Source organism: Lepidochelys kempii, chromosome 2 (assembly GCF_965140285.1).
Source record: "Lepidochelys kempii isolate rLepKem1 chromosome 2, rLepKem1.hap1, whole genome shotgun sequence".
NCBI classification, from domain to species: domain Eukaryota; kingdom Metazoa; phylum Chordata; order Testudines; family Cheloniidae; genus Lepidochelys; species Lepidochelys kempii.
The window spans coordinates 253,269,960-253,292,756 of NC_136381.1; the positions used below are offsets into that span (position 1 = coordinate 253,269,960).

A 22,797-nucleotide genomic window follows, 5' to 3' on the forward strand; every position below is an offset into this window, starting at 1 on the left:
TGAAATCAGCATCTCCCAAGTGTTTGAAGAAATATTTGTGTGTGTGGGGAGGGGGGAAAGAATCAGTCCTAGCAGTGTAAAGCAAATTATAAATATATAATTGCAAAGTTCTTTAAAGTAACTGTGTAAAAGCCTAAGGTATTTCTCTTTCAGCGACATATGATATGCAAGGCTTGCTTCAAATACCTGTAGTAGAGAGTTTTCTGCAAACAGAAGGAAACTGAGCTTCTGGCTTAATAAAGAAAGCACAGATTCTATTTCACATTATCTGTAGTTGCTTAGTCCATAGTATTCTGTTTGGCAATACATGAAGTTGAAAATTAAACATCATTTTCTACTTTATTGACCTGAATGCAAGAAAACTGTGAAATTATTCTGCTTATTAAAGAAGATACTTACGATTTTTTTGTTTTCTATTAATACCATTGAATTGTTTGTTTCAACATTCCGCAGGATCACAGTGCCATTCTGGTTTCTATAAATGAATTCTTTATCTGCAGGAAAAAGAAAAAAGAACATTAAGGAAATTGGACAGATTTTAGCCAGCAAAGTTGTTTATTTATGTAGAACTAACTATGGATTTGTCCCAAAAAGAACTGCTAGTTTCTATTCTATTTAGTGTTCTTATACCACACTTATTCTAATCTATTCTGTATAGGGTCTAAAAACCTGCTCATGACTGTTGTCTCTGAGTTCCTTCCAGAAGTGCATTAAGTAACATGACTAACATCTGTGATGTTTCTGTTCTCTCATCCTCTGTCCAGGGGGAGAAATGTGTGCAGGGAAGTGTTTTCGTTCCGATTTTTTAATTATATACACATAGACATGCGCAGAGCAGGAGGGAGAGTGCTACACGTTTATTTTACAGAAAGCCAGGTCAAAGCAATGACAGGAAGGTCGTGAGGTTTGTGAGGGTCCTTTAGATGAGGGTTGGGCTTGATCAGTACTTTGATGGGAGAACACCGGAGAAAAATCATGGTACTGCACAAAAGGGTGTTTGAAGGTAGATCTCTTCTCTAGAGTCAGTAATGTCCTTGCATTCCAGTGGAGCATGCTGCTGGAGACTGCACCTTTCAAATAAAACCTAAAACTGAGGTCCTGACCACTTTATCATTAAAAGATCCCATGACACTTTTCAGACCTAGCTGAATTAAGAACTTGGGCTATTATTCTAGCTGCCTAAATTCCCCCTTCCAGTTTAAATTAGGGAAGCAATTCTTCACTTCCTGTCTTAAAATGCCACAAACCTGCCTCAACAGGTGGGGAAATTGATCGATCCGGCAATGACTGGGACAGTCCCAGTTGAAGGGGGAGGAGAATACACGCTGAGGGGATGCAGGGGGTGCCCCTCCCCTTCAGAGTTTCTAGCCACTCATTTGAGGAGTCCGGTGGCACCTTAAAGACTAACAGATTCATTTGGGCATAAGCTTTTGTGGGTAAAAAACCCCACTGCATCTGAAGAAGTGGGGTTTTTTACCCATGAAAGCTTATGCCCAAATAAGTCTGTTGGTCTTTAAGGTGCCACCGGACTCCTCATTGTTTTTGTGGATACAGACTAACACAGCTTCCCCTCTGATACTAGCCCCCCATTGACTAGCTTGGGGAGGAAGGGAGCTGATTGTTCCCTCAACTTCTCCTTTCACTAATTTAAACCCTAGCCTGGGCCAAGTGAAGCCTTTTTTTGTTTTGGATGCAACCGCATTTAAGAGATTTCAGCCCAATGTGATCAGGTAGTCTCATGAGAATTCTACCAGCTTGGGGCAAAGTCTTATGAGAACAGCTCACAAGATTCCAAGACTGTCAAATCCAAACCTGAATCTAAACTCTAGCCTTATTCTGGCCTCAAATTCTAGACTAAATCTAATCCAAATTCAAAAGCCATCTGCTCTATGCACCTCTATTCTGGATAGAAAGTATTGTTTAAGTGTACAACATTATTAGTATAAGTAACGTTGCTTAGCATATTTCTATATCTGCTTGCAAACCATCTTCTCCATTTGAATAAAATACCATTGAAATTTAATTGGCATAATGTATAAAATAAGTATACCAAGAGATACCAAGATGTCAATACCAATTTCTCTTGGTATTGACACCTCCTCATCAATTATTGGGGTGGACCACATCCACCCTGATTGAATTGGCCTTGTCAACACTGGTTCTCCACTTGTAAAGTACTCCCTTCTCTTCATGTGCCAGTATATTTATGCTTGTATCTGTAATTTTCACTCCATGCATCTGAAGAAGTGGGTTTTTACCCACGAAAGCTTACGCCCAAATAAATCTGCTAGTCTTTAAGGTGCCACCGGACTCGTCGTTGTGTTATGTAGCAACGTGCGAGATCTTTCAATTATATATTCTATTCAGTATACAACAGGCCAACTTTAAGTGTGGTCAGATACACCATTCAAAGTATTAAGATATTTTCTAATTTCTAAGTAAATTGATTATTAAACCCTGACCCCCAACTGGAAGCTTGACTCAGAGACCTTAAGGTCAGAAGGGACCATCATGATCATCTAGTCTGACCTCCTGCACATTGCAGGTCACCCACTCCTGTAATAGATCCGTAACCTCCATCTGAGTTATTGAAGTCCTCAAATCATGGTTTAAAGACTTCAAGTTACAGGAAATTCACCATTTACAACTAGTTTAAATCTGCAAGTGATCTGTGTCCCATGCTACAGAGGAAGGGTCACTTCCCGCAGGGTTTCTGCCAATCTGATCAGGAGAAAATTCCTTCCCAACCCCAAATATGGCGATCAGTTAGATCCTGAGCATGTGGGCAAGACCCACCAGTCAGATACCTGGGAAAGAATTCTCTGTAGTAATTCAGAGTCCTCCCCATCTAGTGTCCCATCACTGGCCACTGTAGGTATTTGCTGCTAGCAGTCGCAGATCGGCTACATGCCATTGTAAGCAGTCTCATCATACCATCCCCTCCATAAACTTATCAAGCTCAGTCTTGAAGCCAGTTAGGTGTTTTGCCCACATTGCTCCCCTGGGAAGGCTGTTCCAGAACTTCAATCCTTTTGAACACATAGGTGAAGTATATTATTAATCAAATGGGTCTGTAGGTTTATTAATAATTAGTACTTATTTCTCAGACCATAACACAAACTGACAAGAATTATATTGCTCTCCCTAATGAAATCTCTACTAAACTTTTATTACTCCTTATTTCCCTGGTTACACTTACCCTAATGAAAACAAAATGCTTTAATGAACTGTAAATCTTCAAGGTTACTATGTAAATGCTATTCCATAGCTGGAAGTAGTAAACTTGCCTAAAAATTTAACAAGCTTAAAATCTTGTGTTAATCTCTTCTGTGTGTTTCTAGCACTACTAAAACACATTTTAAAAAGAGAAAACCAGCATTCATTTGTCAAGGCTCTATATCTTGCTATTATATTCAGAACAGGCCATCGATAAAGGGTCCAATTTAATGAACAGAAAATTGGTTTGCTTAAAGGAAGAACAAATTGATCCACACTGTGTTCCAGGCAAAACACAATAAGTTTTAGCTAGTCTTCTAGTCAGGTTATCTTAGTCATCAAACAAATCAATGAATAATATTAGGCTTTTGTTTTGAAATGTGTGATTTGTTCCGGTAAAAGACTATTCTTTTTAATGGGACGTACCTCAATCAAAGACAAAAGCAACACAGTAATCTTTGTCTCTAATGAATTCTGTTCAGCGAACTGATGAGAATTTGCAGTCTGATTAATAGCTGTCACTACAGTTGATAAAGGTCATCACTGAATCTCATTGTTTACATCTGCCTTTCGGTGTGGCTGCTATTCAGTGTAAATGTTGCTGAAAAATTGTAATTTTTAGGCATAATGCTGTTTATTCCACAATATAATGGATTTCTTGAACAGCAGAGTTAGAACATAAGAATGGCCCCAGTGGGTCAGACCAATGGTCCATCTAGTCCAGTACCCTGTCTTCTGACAGTGGCCAGTGGGAGTGAACAGAACAGGGCAATTTCGAGTGATCTATCCCATCAGCCAGTCTCAACTTCCAGCAGTCAGAAGTTTAGGTCACTTAGATTACTCCTCCCCCTCGTCCAACTTCCAGGAAATTGACCATTTGAAAGAATTTCTAAAAAAAATTCACATTTCTCCATTATTGATGATGACAAAAGTGTTCAGAAATAACCTTATGGGTTGACCCTGTATAATACAAGTGTGGAGCACTGAGAGTATTGGCACAAGGTAAAGGCACAATGACATGAAAACCAGACAATGCCACAGAACCCAATTCTGCATTAGTGAGTGTGCTGGGAAGCAGGAATTAGTCTTAGCAGCAGGCTGAGTATCCTTCTGAAGTCCCTGCCTCCTCAAACATGGCCATCCTCTGCCCACGCCCTGACTCTTTTATTCATTCTATACACTTGAACGTAAGAGAAAGGGCACACACAGGACTTGAGATATTCTGCTACCCAGTGCATAAGGATTGTGCATAACCTTACATGAAGCTTCTACTTGTTGGACACAACAGGGGCCAGATCCTGCTCCAGTAAAGTCAACAGTCAAACTCCCATTGATTTCAATGGAGCAGGATTGGGTAAGGACTTGGAGTAAAATTTTCAAAAGGGCCTTAAAACCAGATTATCAAAGGTATTTAGAGGCCTACAGGTACAGATACAGAAAGGCACCTACTAGGATTTCCAAAAGCACCTATCCTGTTGAATTCAATTTATTTCAAGGGGATTTAGGTGCCTAACCTGCTTAGATACTTAATTGCCACTGAAATCAACTCACAGTCTCAAACAATTGAATTCAAACCCACTGAAAGTCAAGGAGACTTTGGATCCTAAGTGCCTATGTCTCTTTCAAAAATTGGACTTAGGTGAAAATTTTGCTGTTGAGGGCTCAATGTCTACAGTGCAGAACTTGCCTTTATTGAAATACAACAGGCCACAACTAATTTGGCTTCATTCCTTAAAAGGGAAGCTTCATGATTACCCACCTCCTCTTCTGAAGGCTTTTTATCTGCACGGGTATGGTTTTTTTTAAAGTTACTGATGCTGTAAATTATTAAACCTTCCCACACATTGTCCTAAATCTAAGAATTCAGTATAGACCTGCTTCACTGCACATAAGATGAACAAGTGAACCTCTAATGTACCATCATGACCTCTCCTAGATTGAATAAACACATAGGACAGATCCTGCTAATCTTACACCTGCATGTAGTCCCACTGAATCCACGGAACTCCTTGTATGAGTAAAAAGAGCCAGGCCGTGCCTACAATGCGAAGGTTTTGCTGGTATACTAATACCAGTGTAGTTAAACTCGCAAGACCAATTCGTGTGGCTGAAGTTATATCGGTATACAAGTGCTCATACTAGTATCGCTTAAATTGGTTCCTCTCACCAGTTGAAGCTACACTAGTATGAGCACAGTTATACCAGTAAAACTGCATCTACACTGGGGCTTTTACTGGTGTAGCTTTCTTGGTTAAAAATTTTTTTTTTAAAAATCAGCCCCCTAACTGACATGTGTTACCTACCAGCTCTGTGTTCTTCGGGAACCAGGGCGCAGTATCCAGCCTGTCTGACTCACGAAAGACCTCTCCCCCCACCCCGACACAGCCTCTGCTTGAACCAACGCCGATCAGAAGAAAGACTTAGAAAAAGCAGTGAAAAGGGAGTGGGAGACCCACCTAAACCCCTCCAGACAAGGGTGACAGGATTAAGGAAACTCCCCTAGCCTCAATTGCATCGAAGATGGGACAGGGAGGCATCCCCATTAGCATACAGAACGGAGAACAGCGATTCCAAGGCAAGAACCACACGGAACTCTGGGACCAGAAAAGCAGGGAAGCACTGCATGATGGGGAATCTCTGCTCCAGATGTTAATGAACCCATGCCTGCACACACCCAGCTCAGTAGTTATCAGACCAATTCTAGTAATAAATCCTTTATTGGTATCCAAAATACTGAAGTTGCCTAACTGCATTGTGAGCTCCCTCGAAGGAACGCTATCCATAGCCAGGAATGATCCATTCCTATTGTCTAGCCTGAACAAAACAACTTTGGTATACTCCCTTGAGCCATCAGTTTACCCACAAACAAACCTAGTGTTCTCCCTTGAACCATTGTTCTTTCCCTACAAAAACTCCTACCCATGCTCAAGTAAGTGCTCTTTTGCTTGGATCCAAAATCTGCATCAGTTTCATTGGGACTTCATCCTCTCCTGACTGATCGTCCTGGGGGCTCTGCCTGACTCCAGCATTCCAGACCCTTAGCTACCACCACCACCTGGGACCCCTGATCGATTCAAGCTTCACGGAGTGGTGAGAACCCAGCTCTCTCTCTAAGTACAGCCTTCTGACCCTGACTTGTGCGATCAGTATAGTTTTCTAAACCTGACTTTTATAATCAAATTTAAGTTAGACTTAATATTATAACTGTTTTGTTTGTTTGACTCCCCTTGTATGGTTATTACCTAGCAAGAAATAACTTTCATGGTTAAGCTGGTTGCTTCTCTCTCTCTCTCTGCAGCAACACTCCTCATACCTAAGCTAAAGATCCCTGCAGCGCCCAAAAACCCTGTGGGGTTTGCTCATCCGGTGGGTTACTACCAGAACAATTGTAACGTGAAAGTGGGGAGAAGGACGTGCTGAGTCCAGGGGCATATAAGGGTGGCAGCTTGAAAGTGCTGCTTGACCCAACCGGCTCAGGCGTGCTCTATTCTGGTGCGGTGCCCATGGCATGTGAGGGTGACAGCTTGGAGGTAGGTGCTGCTCGATCCAGCCTGCTGAGTCCAAGGGCCTATGACGGTGACAGCTTGGAAGTGCTGCTAGACCCAGCTTACTGAGTCCAGGGACATATAAGGGGTCACCTTGGGAGTGCTGATTAACTCGTCCTCTCAGACGTGCTCTGTTAATGTGTGTGTGTCCATCTGATTCTGGGGCTGGAAGAACCCAGCCCTGGGGAACCTAGCTCCTGCAGGACAGCTCCATAGGGAGGGAACTTGCAGCAGGGAGAAGTAGAGCTCCATATGAGAACACAAGGGACACAGGCAGTACATTGATAGAAATACAGAACCCCCTCTCCCCACGAAGAGTAACCCTAATAAATGAGCAAACCGCAAAGTAATGGGCAAATCTGGTAACACATGGATGGCTACATTGGTAAAACTTTTAAGTGTAGACCAGGCCCAGGATTTCGCCCTTGATTAAAAAAAACAACCCAGAGTGAGCTGTATACAAATGGAGAGCAACGTATATATTCTTGAACAACCACCAGCAACAACAACAACAAAGGCTTCAGTTAATATCATTTTAGGGACTGTGTGCACCTAAGTCCATGTTTTATAGAGATACCAATTGACTAGATGGACTTATATCAATTTAATGATTTGTTCTTCCAGAGCCACCCTTCAAATCATCTGCCAAAAGATCCTGTCAGCGAAGAGAGTGTCCACTGAGAATCATTTAACACATTTTAAGTCGTTACACAGTTTATTATGGATTTCTGCCAGCTTACAAGGCCCAATATTCTGTGCCCTTTTTAGCCACAAGCCAGAAAAATTCCGCAGAAGAACACAATGAGAGATGCAGAGAAACTAATGAAAGAAATCATTATGCCAACACAATTTAATGTATGTTTTACAAGGCAATAGTTAAAAGGACATTTGTGCTTCTAAATGCCCTTTGGACATATCCAAGCACAACCCAGGGGTCACAAGCAACCTAAAAGATGACACTCTCTGATTACATTTACTTTTTATGGCAACCATACTAAATGGGTATCCATATTTCTTTGAAATTAAGTGAATTTTAACTTCAAACCTGAAAGAGTTGTGGGTAACCAATGCATGACATCATTTGTCAGCAACAGTTTCCTTTCTTGTGTGTGTGTGTGTGTGTCCGTTAGATTGGTTACCCAGGACTCTGTCAACTCTGTACTCTCTTGCAGCACATCCTGCTTCCTCTCCATTAGTATGAACCAAGAAGAAACGCAGAGCTCCCACTTAAAGGGGTGGTACACTGCACTGTGGCTCAAAATTTCGTTAGTGATTTTGGGTGCCTCCATTTTCAGATGTCCAACTCAACACATCCTAAACGGGTTTTATTTTCAGAAAATGCTAAGCACTGGTGTCTGAGAATCAGGTGCCTTCCTGACGTCTCAAGTTGGGCAGCCAAATAACTGACCTCTATTGAAATATTGTGCCGGTGATCCTTCCAGATACCCCATGGTAAAAATAAGGTTGACCACAGCCGGACATGAGAAGTTCTAAGGAATTACAGTCTGGACTAGGGGACAAATATTTACATCAGTGTCAAAGAACAGGAAGAAATAATGGCTTTACAACCATTCTATCAATATTAAACTGATACAGTAATAACATCCAATATTATAGCTCAGAGATAGGAACACAAGATGCATGAGAGACTGATAATCTTTTGAGAAGAATTTTCCTGTTACATTATTTGTCTCTAGAGAGCATAACTATTTGTTCAATGATATAGAGCAATAAGAATTTCATCCAGATAAATACAAAATAATGTAGCCTTTTGTTACCTTTTCAGACTTCAGCAAACACAACAAATGACTGAAAGGCATAAAAATAGAAATTCTAAAATTGTCATGCAGCTACTTTTCAGACATCACAGTAAAAACCAGAAAGTCACATTAGAACTGTTAGGACAGGTTCAGTCTGTGATAGAGAATGCCCTAATTAGTGGTCTAATCAAGAATCACGCAAAGAAAAAATGACATCTCAAGACAATGACAATTAGACAATGTCAACAGAGTAGGCTGTAGACCGCCCTACAAGAGCAGTTTGACTCTGCTTTCTCATGGCTGAAGTTATTCTGGAGTACGCAATGTAACCTGCTGTGATTTAGTTGTTCACTGGGCATACCTAATGTTGTTGGACCATCGGAAGAAGGTAAGGTATCTTTTGTTGTATTTCTCACCATTGCAGCTCACATGAAGGAGCACATTTGCAACAGATCCCGCTTCCACTAATGTTAGCCACATTAACTAGCTGATAGTTAATATCTGACAGACTTACAGAATTCTCTCAGTGAATCCAGTGAGCTTCACAGGAAGTGAAATTACTGAGTCCAATACTAACTGGAAAGGAACTTTTCAGATAGGAAGAATGTAATTATTTGAGTTGGAGTTGAGCCAAGACACCAATATTAATATCCGTTCTCTTCCTGAAAGGTGCCATAGTATCTTTAATGACCACAAGCAGTCAGGACCTTGGTTTTATATTGCATCTGAAAGACAAAACTTCCGGCGGTGCAATGGCCCCTAATACCAAGACGCTGGGTGGGGAGTTGGGGGGAGGAAGGAAAGGGGGTGAGGGGAAGGGAGGCGTGGCTCAGCACCATGGCAGTGGGAAGGTTCCATCTGCTGACTCATCACTGCCAATTCCTACCCCTACCTGGGATTTCCCTGATGTTGTCCCAGTCAAGGGTTAATCAGGCCTACACGGTTAGCATTTACAATCAAACAAGCTAACAGCCAGGATGTAGGACTGTAAGATAGTGTTTGAGACACAGACTGTATTAATATTCATTGGGAATTAATAAATGACTCACGCAATGGAATGGAATGAGGCTAAATGAGAGAAAAATATTTTACTTCCCTCTTTCCCATTGAGGTTTCTATTTATGTTATTTTCAGGCTCAAATCCTACCACACTGCCTTAGCAGACACAGGGACCTGAGAAGCAGTGCAGTTACCATCCACTGGGGGAAGGTGGGATTCAAAAATCTCATGCACAGGGTACCAAGGCCCTTGCACCTCAATGCGTAGAAGGCTTGGGGGAAAGGATGAAGAAAAGGGACAGGGACAGGGACAGGATGGAGGATAGCTCAGACATAGGTGAGAGGTTTATTGCAGGAGTGGGTGGGTGAGATTCTGTGACCTGCATTATGCAGGAGGTCAGACTAGATGATCATAATGGTCCCTTCTGACCTTAATATCTATGAGTCTATAAGGCAGTCAACCCAAGGCTACACAAATCCAGCAGCCGTTCACACCACAGTGGGGGATGCAACTCTCCAAGGGATCACTGTTGCCTCTGTGCATTGTGGGGGAGGATTTAAGGCCCTGTGGGATTTAGGCCTTACAGCGTATGAGGAATTGCATTTCTGCTCTTATGCTAAAGAATAACATTTTATTGTCACAATAGCAACAGAACCTGCAAACTTTGAACCTAGAAATGCTGCATGTAGCATGGAGTACCATTTGTATTCACTAGGTAACCATGCCCTCTCTCAGCAAACCACTGAGGTGATAAAGCAGCCTGCAAGCACTGAGTCTGCAATAGGCTTACAGATTAAAAACAGCCAACCTTCCAGCCAAACAATTCACCTGGACATCTGAACACGCACACATGGAATGTAAATTGTGAAGGGCTTGGGAATTCCAGTCAAAACAATGTTTTCTGAGTGATGAGAAATAGCAAGCATGACAGGCTGAGGTGAAGAGGCTGCTCTGTCTGTGATCAGCGCACAGATAAGTACCATACAAACGGGCCCAATCCTGCAAGGTGCAGAGCGACCACAGCTCCCACTGATTGATTTCGAGAGCAGAGGAATTAGATTGTGAGAAAACAAGGACAGAATGAGACAAAGTACAAAGAAGAGGAAATTTAAAGCAACAGAAAAGGGAACTAGGGAAAGTCTGGTGGGAGACAAACACAACAGAGAGATTAATAGAAATGCAATGAGTGGGAAGAGAAAGTCCAAGAACAGGATGGTGAAGAAGCCAAGCTTAGAAAGTAATACTGATTTTATTCTGCATTCATGATATGAGAAGCTGTAAATTTTTATATATTTTAGAGTGTAGGTCTGGTTCTGGCTTAACTGCTCACTTTGGGTAGTACCTCTCTTGCTGCAATCAATGGGATAACTTGCATAGTAACTCAGTGCAAAGGAGGCAGAGCTGACTCATCAGAGTTTCTCTGAGGGGCAGCCATTGTGTGTTCCTCAGTATAGCACCAAGGATTCAGATGACGCCAAACAAGAAATAACACGGTACAAGCTCACTAAGCCTTGTGCTGCTAAAATGCTTGCTTTGTGATCCATATAAACAAAAACTATAGCTTGCCCCCAAAAGTGGGCAAAGCTGGAACAGCAGAGTGTTGCAATGAAGCCTTATAAAATTAAGGTCTCATTTTTACCAGCCATGCTGCAGTGTGTCTTTCAATCTTCTATGAAGTGTAGTCACAAACAATTACAATTAAACCCCCAAATTACTGGTGAATCCACAACCCAATGCACATCCCAAGCACCTTGGTCAGAGGCTGGGAAAAACACAACGAGGAAAGGGAGAGAACTCCTCCCATCTACCCAGTCTTTGGGGTGGCACCAAAGCTGCTCTGCAGTGGGGGATGAGGAAATCAGAGAACCTATGTACCAGGGGACTTCTAGCTCGCAGCCTAGGCACACCCTTGACTCACCCACAATTTTACCTCCCCATCTCCCCCACTCATGAGTATTGCTACAGAACGATGGCCAATGGAGCTGGCCTCCATGGCACACAGAGGTGTGCCCCCTGTGTAGCTCATTAGGAACACAGTTCTCCAGCCTCAACGCAGCTCCGCTCTCTGCCAACAAGCAAGGGCCTGGTTAGCTAAGGGACAGCTTCTCTTCCCTTGCCATAGCACCACATCTGGGACCTACAGTGGCACTTGAGCTGACCACACCCTAGTTAAAAAGGGAGGGAGCCTGTGCCTGGGCATTTCCAGGCGGATTCCTCGGCTCTCTGACTTTTATTTGAGGGCTGTTACTCAGCAGTGCAGAAATAAGCGACCTTTTAATATACTCCCAGACACTGCTGTAAGGAAGCAGCTAGGAACAGGGAACAGCTTGCCCACAACAACATGAGTACAGCCCTTCATTCTGGGAGGAAACTCATTTTTATCTTTCTGGCATTATGGGTCATTATCGTTTTACTGCCTTTAGCACTTTTTGCATGAAGAGCTAAGATGAAAACTTTTCTAAATAGGTGATTTACTGTAATTTAGCTAACTGCTGAATATCACATTGCATTGGTACATTAAGTAAGCACAACATGACAGAGTGTGCTTTATTATGCAAGAAGTAGTTTTAATCATTCATCACTTCAATGCAGCACATACCCACTGCAACAATCTGATGCTTTTTCAGTGGCAGCATTCAAGTAAAACAATTATATCCCAGGCAAATTAAAGGTGGAAAGAGCCCCCACCATCTACATGCATCTAGCAGCCTTTTAAATTTACATGTCCAAGGTTAAAAGAGAGGCTGAGGTCTCCTAGAAAAATATATACATCAGTTACAAAATTCTATTTATATCTTTTGTCTGATCCCAAACCCTGGAAAATCCAAGTTAGAAAAAGATTAGTTTGTCCAGATACGGAGCAGAACTGGGACCAAACCCAAGTCTTAAACCCAAAATTTGATGAGGTGGAGTTCCGGATTAAGAGACAGATTATGCGGCTAGCTCTAAGGGTCTGAACCAAACCCCCAGGTCAGAACAGCCCTGGTTTGGATGGGGATCCCAGCTTTGTAGTTCAGGTGTATCCATCTTTGGTAAAGCTGTGCTCGCTAAAGATCCGGGTGAGAAACGGGGACCCGATTTCAGTTTCACAGAAGTGCCTCTACCCTGGCTCTGGATGCTTTTACAATATGGCAGCATGTACAAAATACTTAAAATAGACAAAAAATACACAAACAAAAATCCCCCACCCAAGCACACCCATAAACTGCCCAACCTATCCAGGTCAATATAAAATCTCCCCAAAATAACAACAGCAAAAACCACCTCTAACCATCCACAAACCTCACAGAACCCCTGGGGGAAAGGTGAGCTTTGTGGTGAATCAACCAAGCACAAGAAGGAAGTTCCAGAGCCGAGATATCTGCCTGGAAATGCCCTGGCACAGGCCCCCTCCCTTTATAACTAGGGTGTGGTCAGCTCAAGTGCCTCTGGAGTTCCCAGACGTGGTGTTATGACAAGGGAAGAGAAGCTGTCCCTTAGGTAACCAGGCCCTAAATTGTTTAGGGCAAGCTAGGTTAAAACCAACACTTTGATCTCCACCCAGAAACTAAATGGCACTCAGTCCATGGGTCAGCCGTACCCTATGCAGGTAATCTCATAGGCCAGGACACCTTGTAGTGGCTGCTCCTTTTAAACTTCCCCAGATCCACACCGTTCTCAGGCAGAGAGACTCCAACAGTCGGCTGCTGGTGGGAGCATCACTCCGGGACATTGCTTTTCACTCCCGAACGCATGGGGGCTTATCTGCCTCATTTAGCTTGCCTTCACACAGTGGAGCATGTGACCCTAAGTGTTACCCATAAATGTAATAATCCATTTGACACCGAGAAGAAACAGAATCTATGAATAAATTTTCATTAAAATGTGACCCCACGGCTGGCTCTCTTAATCCCCCTGTGCGTTTCCTTACCTCTTTGCCTCTGCTCCCAACTGTATTACAGATGTTAGCAGTCCTGATAGAGCACAAAGCCAGTTAAAAGACGTTTCGCTCTTTCTCTTCATGTTCAGGCCGGCAGGGTGCTTCGGTTGCCGTACCAATGGAAGGAAATGTTTGAATATTAACAAGCAAATTAGGTTGTGCCTGTAGCTTTGCATTAATGTTTTCATTATTCCTGAGTGCAGCATTGGATGATCCCTTTACTTCAAGGTATGTCTAGCACACTGATCACCACAGTATCTGAGTCTGTTTATAAGTAAATAAAAAAAAAACTCAGCTGCCAAAAGATTTGAACTTAATGCCTTTGAAATGCAAGGCAGGCCCTTTATTCAACAACTTACACATTGTCGTTAAACCGCCTGTGGAAACGGATTGATGTCGGATTGGCCACAAGAGGGCACTCCTCTACAGAGTCAATAGGACCATCTTGAGAAATGCAGAGAAATGATGCTAAAGAATTGAACAGGACCTGGGGCAGAGGACCTAGCAAAGAAAGGCAAGTGGGCAGCACAAAGAAGTGCAAGGCAATGCACATTGGGAGAAGTAGTTTGGGATTATACATACACACTAATGAGTTTGAAACTGAACAGCAACTATGGTGGGAAAAAATAGCATCAACTAAAATGTTTTCTTCTCCTTTGACGCGTCAAATTTCTCTACTGCACAAACCCCCTTCTCTCCCATAGGAAATGCTTTACCACATCAGATCAAAGTTCAATCAATTTTGGTATCCTGCAGTGGCAAGTACTTGCTTAAGAGGTATAAACCCCACATAATAGACTATTATGCAAAAACACACTTACCGGGGATGTTCCTTCCTAATCACAGGCAAACTTGTTGGTTTATGTACTGAAGCATGAGGGCGGGCTGATATTGCTTATAATTCTTATCACAGGTCGTTTAAATGTGGTGGGTAATATTATGTTCAAAAAATGCTCAATCCTTTTTTGATTATTGCTAAGCTCTTGGTCTCAATAAGACCTTGTGGCAATGAGTTCCACAAGTTCACTATGTACTGTGTAAAAAAAGATCTCCTTTGAACTGTTTTAAATGGGCTGTATTATAACTACTGAATGGCTGTATTATGATAAGCTCTGACCTTCTCTATACCATTCCTTATTTTCAATGTCTCTATTATGTCACCTCTTATTCATCTCCATTTCAAACTAAATTGGTGGCATCTTTTAAATCTCTCCCTATATGGAAGCCTTTATCATTTTCTTTACCCTTCTCTTTACCTTTTCTATTTCTGCTACAATGTATCTTTTTTAGATGACTGACCCAAATCCAGTGTAGTTTGTGAGCAAGGCGAGTGTGTCCCATCAATTTAGATAACAGCATTATATTCTCAATATTATTCTCTCATGCTCTTTCTTAACACAGCCTATCATCTTGCTTGCTTTTTTAGATTGGCACGGCACATTTATCAGATGTTTTCAATTGCCTGCCCAACAGGGACAAAAACCGAATGTGGGGCCACAGAATTTCAACACCACTTCTCTCCTTTTTTTATGCCCACATCTCCATTGAATGGACATTTTCATGAGAATGCTCCTATCTGGAAAAAATGGGGGGGTACAGAAGAAAAAAAAGACTATTTAATATCTTGGTGGCTAATTCCTACATAAATTAGACTTCTCGAAATTTTTTTCCACATCTCTTGCTGCATGAAAACACAGAAACAATAAAGTTTAATTGATTAGTGTTGTCACAGCAATATCCTGGATTCTCCATCTAGTTCAGTACTGGTTTCAACTGGAATTTTGCCTGAGTAAGGGAGACTGCAGGAAAAGGCACAAAGGACTTGTCTGCATGCAAGTCTCCCTTGGAATAAAACCTGGAAAAAGGACTGAAAATCCCCCCTGGCTACCCACCCCCAGAACTGCATTTACAGAAAAAAAAATCTGAATGTAAGGTACCAGTTTTAATAACAGAATCAATCCTGCCGTCTGGAATGAAAGTGAAGAAAGGAAAGAGCCTTCCAAATGAAGAATAAGGGTCTTGGTTTATGTATAAATCTTCCATGAAATGTTAAATTCATTAATATAAATAAATCAAATGGTGCAATAAACATCAGCAACAGTGAAGGTTGTAACATATTGCCCTGCTAATGTACTTCAACCCTAGCAATGCTATTGATGAGATGACAGTTCTGTCTCCATGGTCTCCAGTCTCTGCTGACACAGCCAACAGGTTGGCCCATTAGTGCCTGTTGTGGCAGTGGGGTTTCTATACAGGCACTGGTCTGTAGGGATTGGACAAAAATCATAAGTTCGCTTCAGCTATGTCAATATGATATAAAATGGTAAGAACACAGAACAACCAGCTGAAGGACTGGGAGAGAGGGGAAGGAATGTTTTTAATGTTCATGGAATGGATAGAAAATGTAACAGTCTCCCACATAGCAACCAAGGGTAAATGAGAGTCTGAAAAGGCATTCCATGTGACTTAAGCCCCATGGCAAGTCTGGAACATTGCCATGTTTCGCTTCAGCATGCAACACTGCCTTTCTCCTAGATTTTCTTCACTGTTACTATGTCTCTTATGTGGTCTGCCAGCTCTTAAAATCAGACATGCTTTCAGGCTGACTACCTGCAATACTGCCAGTCCCCAACAGGAAAGAATCATGAGCCAGGCTCCCTCCAAAATCATGAGACTGGCTTAAAAATCATGAGATTTATGAATAGAATATCATGTTCTTTTCATTGTGTTCTCATTTTTCAGCCATTCTAGTGCCCTCTGGTCACATTCTCAAGCTTTTCTGTGCAAGCATGAGGGCTACAAACTTACATTTTTTAAATGAAAACCAGGATTCTCAAGCTGTCACTTGACTCCAGGAGTTCGGGCCTTTAAGTAAAACATGAAATATCAAGGGTTCACAATAAAATAATGAGAGCTTGCAACACTGTACATGCCAGCTCTCTTTCTGGCCACACTGAGACACATCACAGTTTTGTTTTTAAAGTTCAGGTCTCTTTCTCTCAACCAGTCAAAGGCTTCAGGCCATAGCCTCTCCAGTAGGACTTTGTCACTGCATTTTATTTCACGCCTCCCATCCCTTAAAAGGACAGCAGTAGTTTTGTTTTTCAGTTTTCTAAAATAGGTGCTGGAACGAGGGGTGCTGCCCCACCCCCTGACTTGAAGTGGTTTCCATCATATGCAGGGTTTGTAGTTTGGTTCAATAGCTCTCAGCACACACACCCCATACAAATTGTTCCTGCACTCCTGAATGAATGCCAAGTTTTACTTTGTCCTTTAGATCCAACAAAGAACACGTTAAGTTTTATTCTAAGTAACTACACATTTTGCTTCAAATAATCTGAATGAGTATCAAACACCAAAATATTACAAAATAATGAGAATATTTCATATAAATGAGTGTAAGAATTATAGGGCTATTTAAAATGTATGGATACTGCATGAAGTGGAACAGAAGTCAATTTTGTAGAAGACATATTACACTAAATCATCATTTCTCCCTACCTCAGAGATCCCCTTTTCCATTCTGGGACCACCACAAGATTATTTCACTATCTAGCTGGGATTCCCCCTTACACTGAGGTAGCCAGTTCTGAAGAAGTTTATGACAATCAACGTTAAAACCAATACCTTGATCTCTACCCAGAAACTAAATGGCACCCTAACTGGGAAGGGCAGAACAATGTACTAGATTGTCTGATACTATGTGGTATTATGCCAACTTTTTATGTGATGCAATGTAAAGAGTAGGTCTTGAGGCATATAGTCTTGAATTCTGATACAAAGCAAGCTGAAAATCTTTTGGCTCTTCTTCTGGGTCAAGTTAACTATATTAAGGGAAATTTTGCCTTTAATTATCATGACATCTTAGTGCTTCTTTCCTACTCTTAATTTATTCTTCACAGATAGGAGAGATTAGAGGGCTCATATTTTGAGACTGGATTACATTTAATTACCCTGTGATGTTCTTTTGATTCTAAATTCCCACAGTTTCCTGTAATGAATGATGTAAATCCAACATAGTGTCTCATGGGGCGGGGGGGGGGGACCCAAAGGGGGAAGAGTTACATTCTGGCTTATATCATTAAGCTATTGAACACCATTACAATCAAGAGATCTGAAAGTCACAAGAGACTTTCTTTGCTAGATGAATAAGTCTTTACCCAGCACATTTTCAATTACAAATATCTGATATAAAGTTTAATTACCAGGAGTATGGTATTCCCCATTGCTGAATTATTATGAAATTAATATTTTACAGCACAGGGCAAGTGGAGGAATATGTACTGCGCTCTTCCAATTGTCTGCATCTGCAACTAGTACTGCCTGCTCAATAAATGCAATTGGGCCTGGAAAATATTATTTGGGCCAAGTCTGAATTCCAGCAGGGAATCAAGAGTTGAGGAGAGGAAGGTGATCAGGAACAGTCAACGTGGATTCACCAAGGGCAAGTCATGCCTGACCAACCTGATTGCCTTCTATGATGAGATAACTGGCTCATTGGATATGGGGAAAGCAGTGGACACGATATATCTTGACTTTAGCAAAGCTTTTGATATGGTCTCCCACAGTATTCTTGCCAGCAAGTTAAAAAAGTATGGATTGGATGAATGGACTACAAAGTGGACAGAAAGCTGGCTAGATTGTTGGGCTCAGAGGGTAGTGATCAACTGCTCAATGTCTAGTTGGCAGCTGGTGTCAAGCGGTGTGCTCCAGGGGTCGGTTTTGTTCAACATCTTTATTAATGACCTGGATGATGGGACAGATTGCACCCTCCGCAAGTTCGCGGATGACACTAAGCTGGGTGGGGAGGTAGATACTCTGGAGAGCAGGGTTCAGGTCCAGAGTGACCTAGACAAATTGGAGGATTGGGCCAAAAGAAATCTGATGGGGTTCAAAAAGGACAAGTGCAGAGTCCTGCACTTAGGATGGAAGAATCCCATGCACTGCTACAGGCTGGGAACCGACTAACTAAGTGGCAGTTCTGCAGAAAATGACCTGAGGATTAGAGTGCATGAGAAACTGGATATGAGTCAACAGTGTGCCCTTGTTGCCAAGAAGGCTAGTGGCATATTGAGCTGCATTAGTAGGAGCATTGCCAGCAGATCGAGGGAAGTGATTATTCCCCTCTATTTGGCACTGGTGAGGCCACATCTGGAGTATTGTGTCCAGTTTTGAGCCATCCGCTACAGAAAGAATGTGGACAAATTGGAGAGAGTCCAGCGTAGGGATTAGGGGGCTGGGGCACATGACTTACGAGGAGAGGCTGAGGGAACTGGGCTTGTTTAGTCTGAAGAAAAGAAGAGTGAGGGGGGATTTGATAGCTGCTTTCAACTACCTGAAAGTAGTTCCAAAGTGGATGAGCTAGGCTGTTCTCAGTGGTAGCAGATGACAGAACAAGAAGCAATGGTCTCAAGTTGCAGTGGGGAGGTCTAGATTGGATATTAGGAAACACTATTTCACTAGGAGGGTGGTGAAGCACTGGAATGCGTTACCTAGGGAGGTGGTGGAATCTCCAACCTTAGAGGTTTTTAAGGCCCGTCTTGACAAAGCTCTGGCTGGGCTGATTTAGTTGGGGTTGGTCCTGCTTTGAGCAGGGGGTTGGACTAGATGACCTCCTGAGGTCTCTTCCAATACTAATCTTCTATGATTCGAAGTAGAGAGCGGTGGAGAACTTGGGAGCTTCTTTAGGGCAACACCGGTAAGTTACTAACTAATGTTCCCTACAAAGCTTGGGGTCACCTAAAAGGTAGCCTTTCGGCTGCTGTAGACATAGACATTTCTGGAATGCTCTGCTCAAGATGATAACTGTGGGCTAAAGTGGTTGGTACCCTAAGCCCCACCCCAGAGCCCATACTCCCAATCGAAGCCCTCACTCCCCTCCCTGTGCCCCAAGCCCCTGCCCCAGCCCATATCCCCCTCCCGCCCTCTGAACCCTTCGGTCCCAGCCCAGGGCACCCTCCTAAACCCAAACCCCTCATCCCCAGCCCCACCCCAGAGTCTGCACCCCCAGACAGAGCCCTCACCCTCCCACACTCCAACCCCCTGCCCCAACCCAGAGCCACCTCCTGCACCCTGAACCCCCCATTTCTAGTCCCACCCTGGAACCTGCACCTCCAGCCAGAGTCCTCACCCACTTCTGCACCCCAGCCCCCTGAGCCAGCCCGGTGAAAATGAGCGAGTGAGTGAAGGTGGGGAGAGCAAGTGACGGGAGGAGGGGTGGAATAAGCGGGGGGCGGGGGAGCTTTTAGAAGGGGATGGGAGGAACCTCAGAAGAGGAAAGAGGTGGGGCAAAGGTGTTTGATTTTGTGCAAGTAGAAAGTTGACAACCCTGATACTAACTGGTGAGTTGACCCGTTTGCTTACAAGAGCCACAATAACTTCTAAGACCTAAGACTTTGTTGTTGTTCATATCCCTTTCAGAAGCAGTTCTGTTCCTTGATACTGACCTGTTCAAAAGTTGATGTTAAATAGCACCAGTTGCCATTATGATATAGATTCTGATATGTTGGGATAAAGGGGCTCAAATAGCTATTTGTTAGTTCGATACAATGTATCCAAATTAGCTGATCAGTGACCTGATTTTTTCTAAAGAAGTTAGGTGTATAGTTAGCATGAATACCAACCACAAACACAATCATCTGATTTGCATGTGTAAACCTGGTAAGTGCACATGCAAATCAGGCATGCCCACTGTGTAGGCAATTAGTCACACCGACTTCTAAAATTATAGATTAGATAGAGTAAGCCTTATTCTTTTCTCAGTTATACCAGTGTAAAACCAGTATAACTGCATTGCCTTCAAAAGGAGCAACTCTTGATTTAAACCACCACAGGTAAGAGGAGAATCAGGCCCTGTCTTTTAACTGATTGCAGATTCTTAAGCACGTATGTTGAATTTGTGGTGTTATAGGCTGTAAACAGATGTGTGGGAGCTGCATCACGCTCTTTCAAAGTCCCCCACAAATGGAGTAGCTCAGCGTACTAGTTTGCCATTCCTACCCCGCCCCCTCTGTTATCCTGTTTATAAAGAGGCTCCGTTGGTGAATGGGGTGATACAGCAATAATTCTGTCCATCTGTCACTTTATAGAGATAAAGCACTACACCCAACAGCTATGTGTTAGCCACTAACACTAGCAGTCCATAACCTTGACGTTGTCTGGAACCATTCTGTGCTGCCACACACCATGTAACAAAAAGGATGGAAATGTAGTTTGGGTGACAAGGGTAGAAGATGACAGATGAGGAGGAGGAACTGAAAGGGAGAGCTGGCATTTAATTTTCATGGATCTGGACCTCAAACCTGTGAGCAAACATATAACGCAAAAGCAGTCATCCTGGAGACCACACCTGCTACCATTCCAAAATGTTCTCCTGACACCCATTGCTTGCTCAGAGGCACTATCACAGCAGGAGGTATGCATGAGTGTTCGTTTGAGAGGAAAGCACTAATTTTGCTGAGTGAGGGGAAACAGGGTAATTGCTTTTGCATACCTGACAGCTGTAACAAGTGTAGAAACCCTGCTTGCTGACCCCACCTGCAGCACTGCCCCAAGAAGGAGTCACCTCTCTGTCTCCTTGTGTTGACTGCAATGTTGTTGTAGCCATGTCAGTCCCAGGATATGAGAGAGACAAGGTGGGTGCAATAACTGCTGTTGGTGAAAGAGCTCGAAAGCTTGTCTCTTTCCCCAATGGAAGTTTGCCCAGTGAAAGATCTGAACTCACCCACCTTGTCTCCTGGTGTTAAGGAAATGTATGTATTCAGATCTTGCTCCTGTTGAAATCAATAGGAATCCTGCCAGTGACTTCAGTGGGAGCAAGACAGGCTATCGGGAGGTTGTTAGGGAAAGTGGGTAGAGTCCAGGATGGAAGGCCAGGCAAAGGTTCACAAAGCTCTCTAGGTAATGCTGTAGAACAACTTCCCTTTTTCTGGCTCTGAAACCCACATTGCTCCCCATTAACCTATCCAACCTGCTGAAGCCTAAAACATCTTTTCTGCCCCACTGTTCTGCCAATCCTGCACTGCCTTCTAATCTCCTTCAGTATTTCACTCTTTCACTCCTCTTCCTCACCCCCAAGGTCTTGCAAAGCTCTGACCCTGCCTACATTTCCCCCAGTTCCCTATTCACGCCGTCAGCTTTGTCAATGCAGAGCATCTTCACAACTTCTCTGGTCCTCTCCCAGACATGACTCTGCAACTTCTTCTCACACCATGCAACACGACTCTCCTCCAAATCCCTCCTCATCAGTCACTCCTTTCATCCAGCCTTGCAAAGCTGATCTTCACTCCTCATTTCTGGCTCTCGGGTTGGACTCGGTTCACTCAGCCTGGTATGAAGCAATGACATAACGACATCTTCAAATGGGGGTGCTTAAAGTTAAGCACCTGACTCCATGCTCGGGTATCTCAATAAGTGATCTGACTTTCAGAGGTGCTGAGACTCAACAGCAACCGTTGAGGTCAGTAGGGGTTATGGGTGTTCAGCACACTTCAGAAAACCAGGCCATACAACAAGGTACCTAAGTATAGGGTTAGGTGCCTATGTTAGGCATCACGCTTGAAAGTCTTGGCCTGCATACACAAAAAGAGAATGTCCCTTTCTTTTACTATGGCAGTCCAAATTTTCCCCAGAGCTTCCCCGCTCACTCTTTGCTCATTGTCATCCCTTGCTGAGTTCTAATATTTTTTGTGAAGTGCATTGCACACTATTACACTGCAGCCATAAACCATAATATTACGGTATAATATATAATGTTAAAGGGAATGATGCCTAGGAGCGGATGGTCCAGGAGGAGGAACTTGCCTAGAAAGAGTCCTATCAATAAGACACAAGTACTAAGCAGAATTGTGGTTGGCCAAAGGATGCCCAAAGCCTTTCCATTTAACAGCTATATGTAGCATCACAGCATTTCTAGCACTGCAGAGAAGCACAGCCTTCCCCTGCAATGCACTAGGATACATTTAAAGTGAAAGAACAGACTGTATGCTTCTGCAGACAAAATTAATTTTCAGGAGGGCCAGATTGATTTCCTGTTTCCTTCTCTTTAGCAGCAACGAAACAAAACAGGTGCATGAAGAAGTGTAAATATGCTTGTCCTTTGATTCCCTTTGTAACATCCTGCACTGAGCATGAATGATCTCCATGGCTTTGGGGGCAGGTGCTCAGGCAGGACAGACCATGGGCCTATATTAATTCTGGTTTTGCAACGTTAGGCCTGAGTTCATTACGGCACTTAAGCACATGAATAGTAACTATCTTTAAGCACATGAACAGTCCCACCGACTTCCACAGGACTACTCACCTACTGAAAGTTAGGCATGAGCTTAAACTCCTTGAGGGATAGCTCAGTGGTTTGAGC

The 22,797-nt window shown here is 42.9% G+C and overlaps 1 protein-coding gene across 7 annotated transcripts in view; it reads right to left on the reverse strand.

Annotated features, from left to right (window-relative positions):
- The window catches only part of DPP6 (dipeptidyl peptidase like 6), an 807,813-nt gene that overhangs the window by 241,928 nt on the left and 543,088 nt on the right, over nt 1-22,797 (reverse strand). For all 7 annotated transcript variants that reach the window (XM_073334581.2, XM_073334585.2, XM_073334583.2 and 4 more), the window contains one exon: nt 400-494. In XM_073334581.2, the coding sequence (XP_073190682.1) occupies nt 400-494 (95 nt within the window). The remainder of the gene's footprint in view (nt 1-399; nt 495-22,797) is intronic.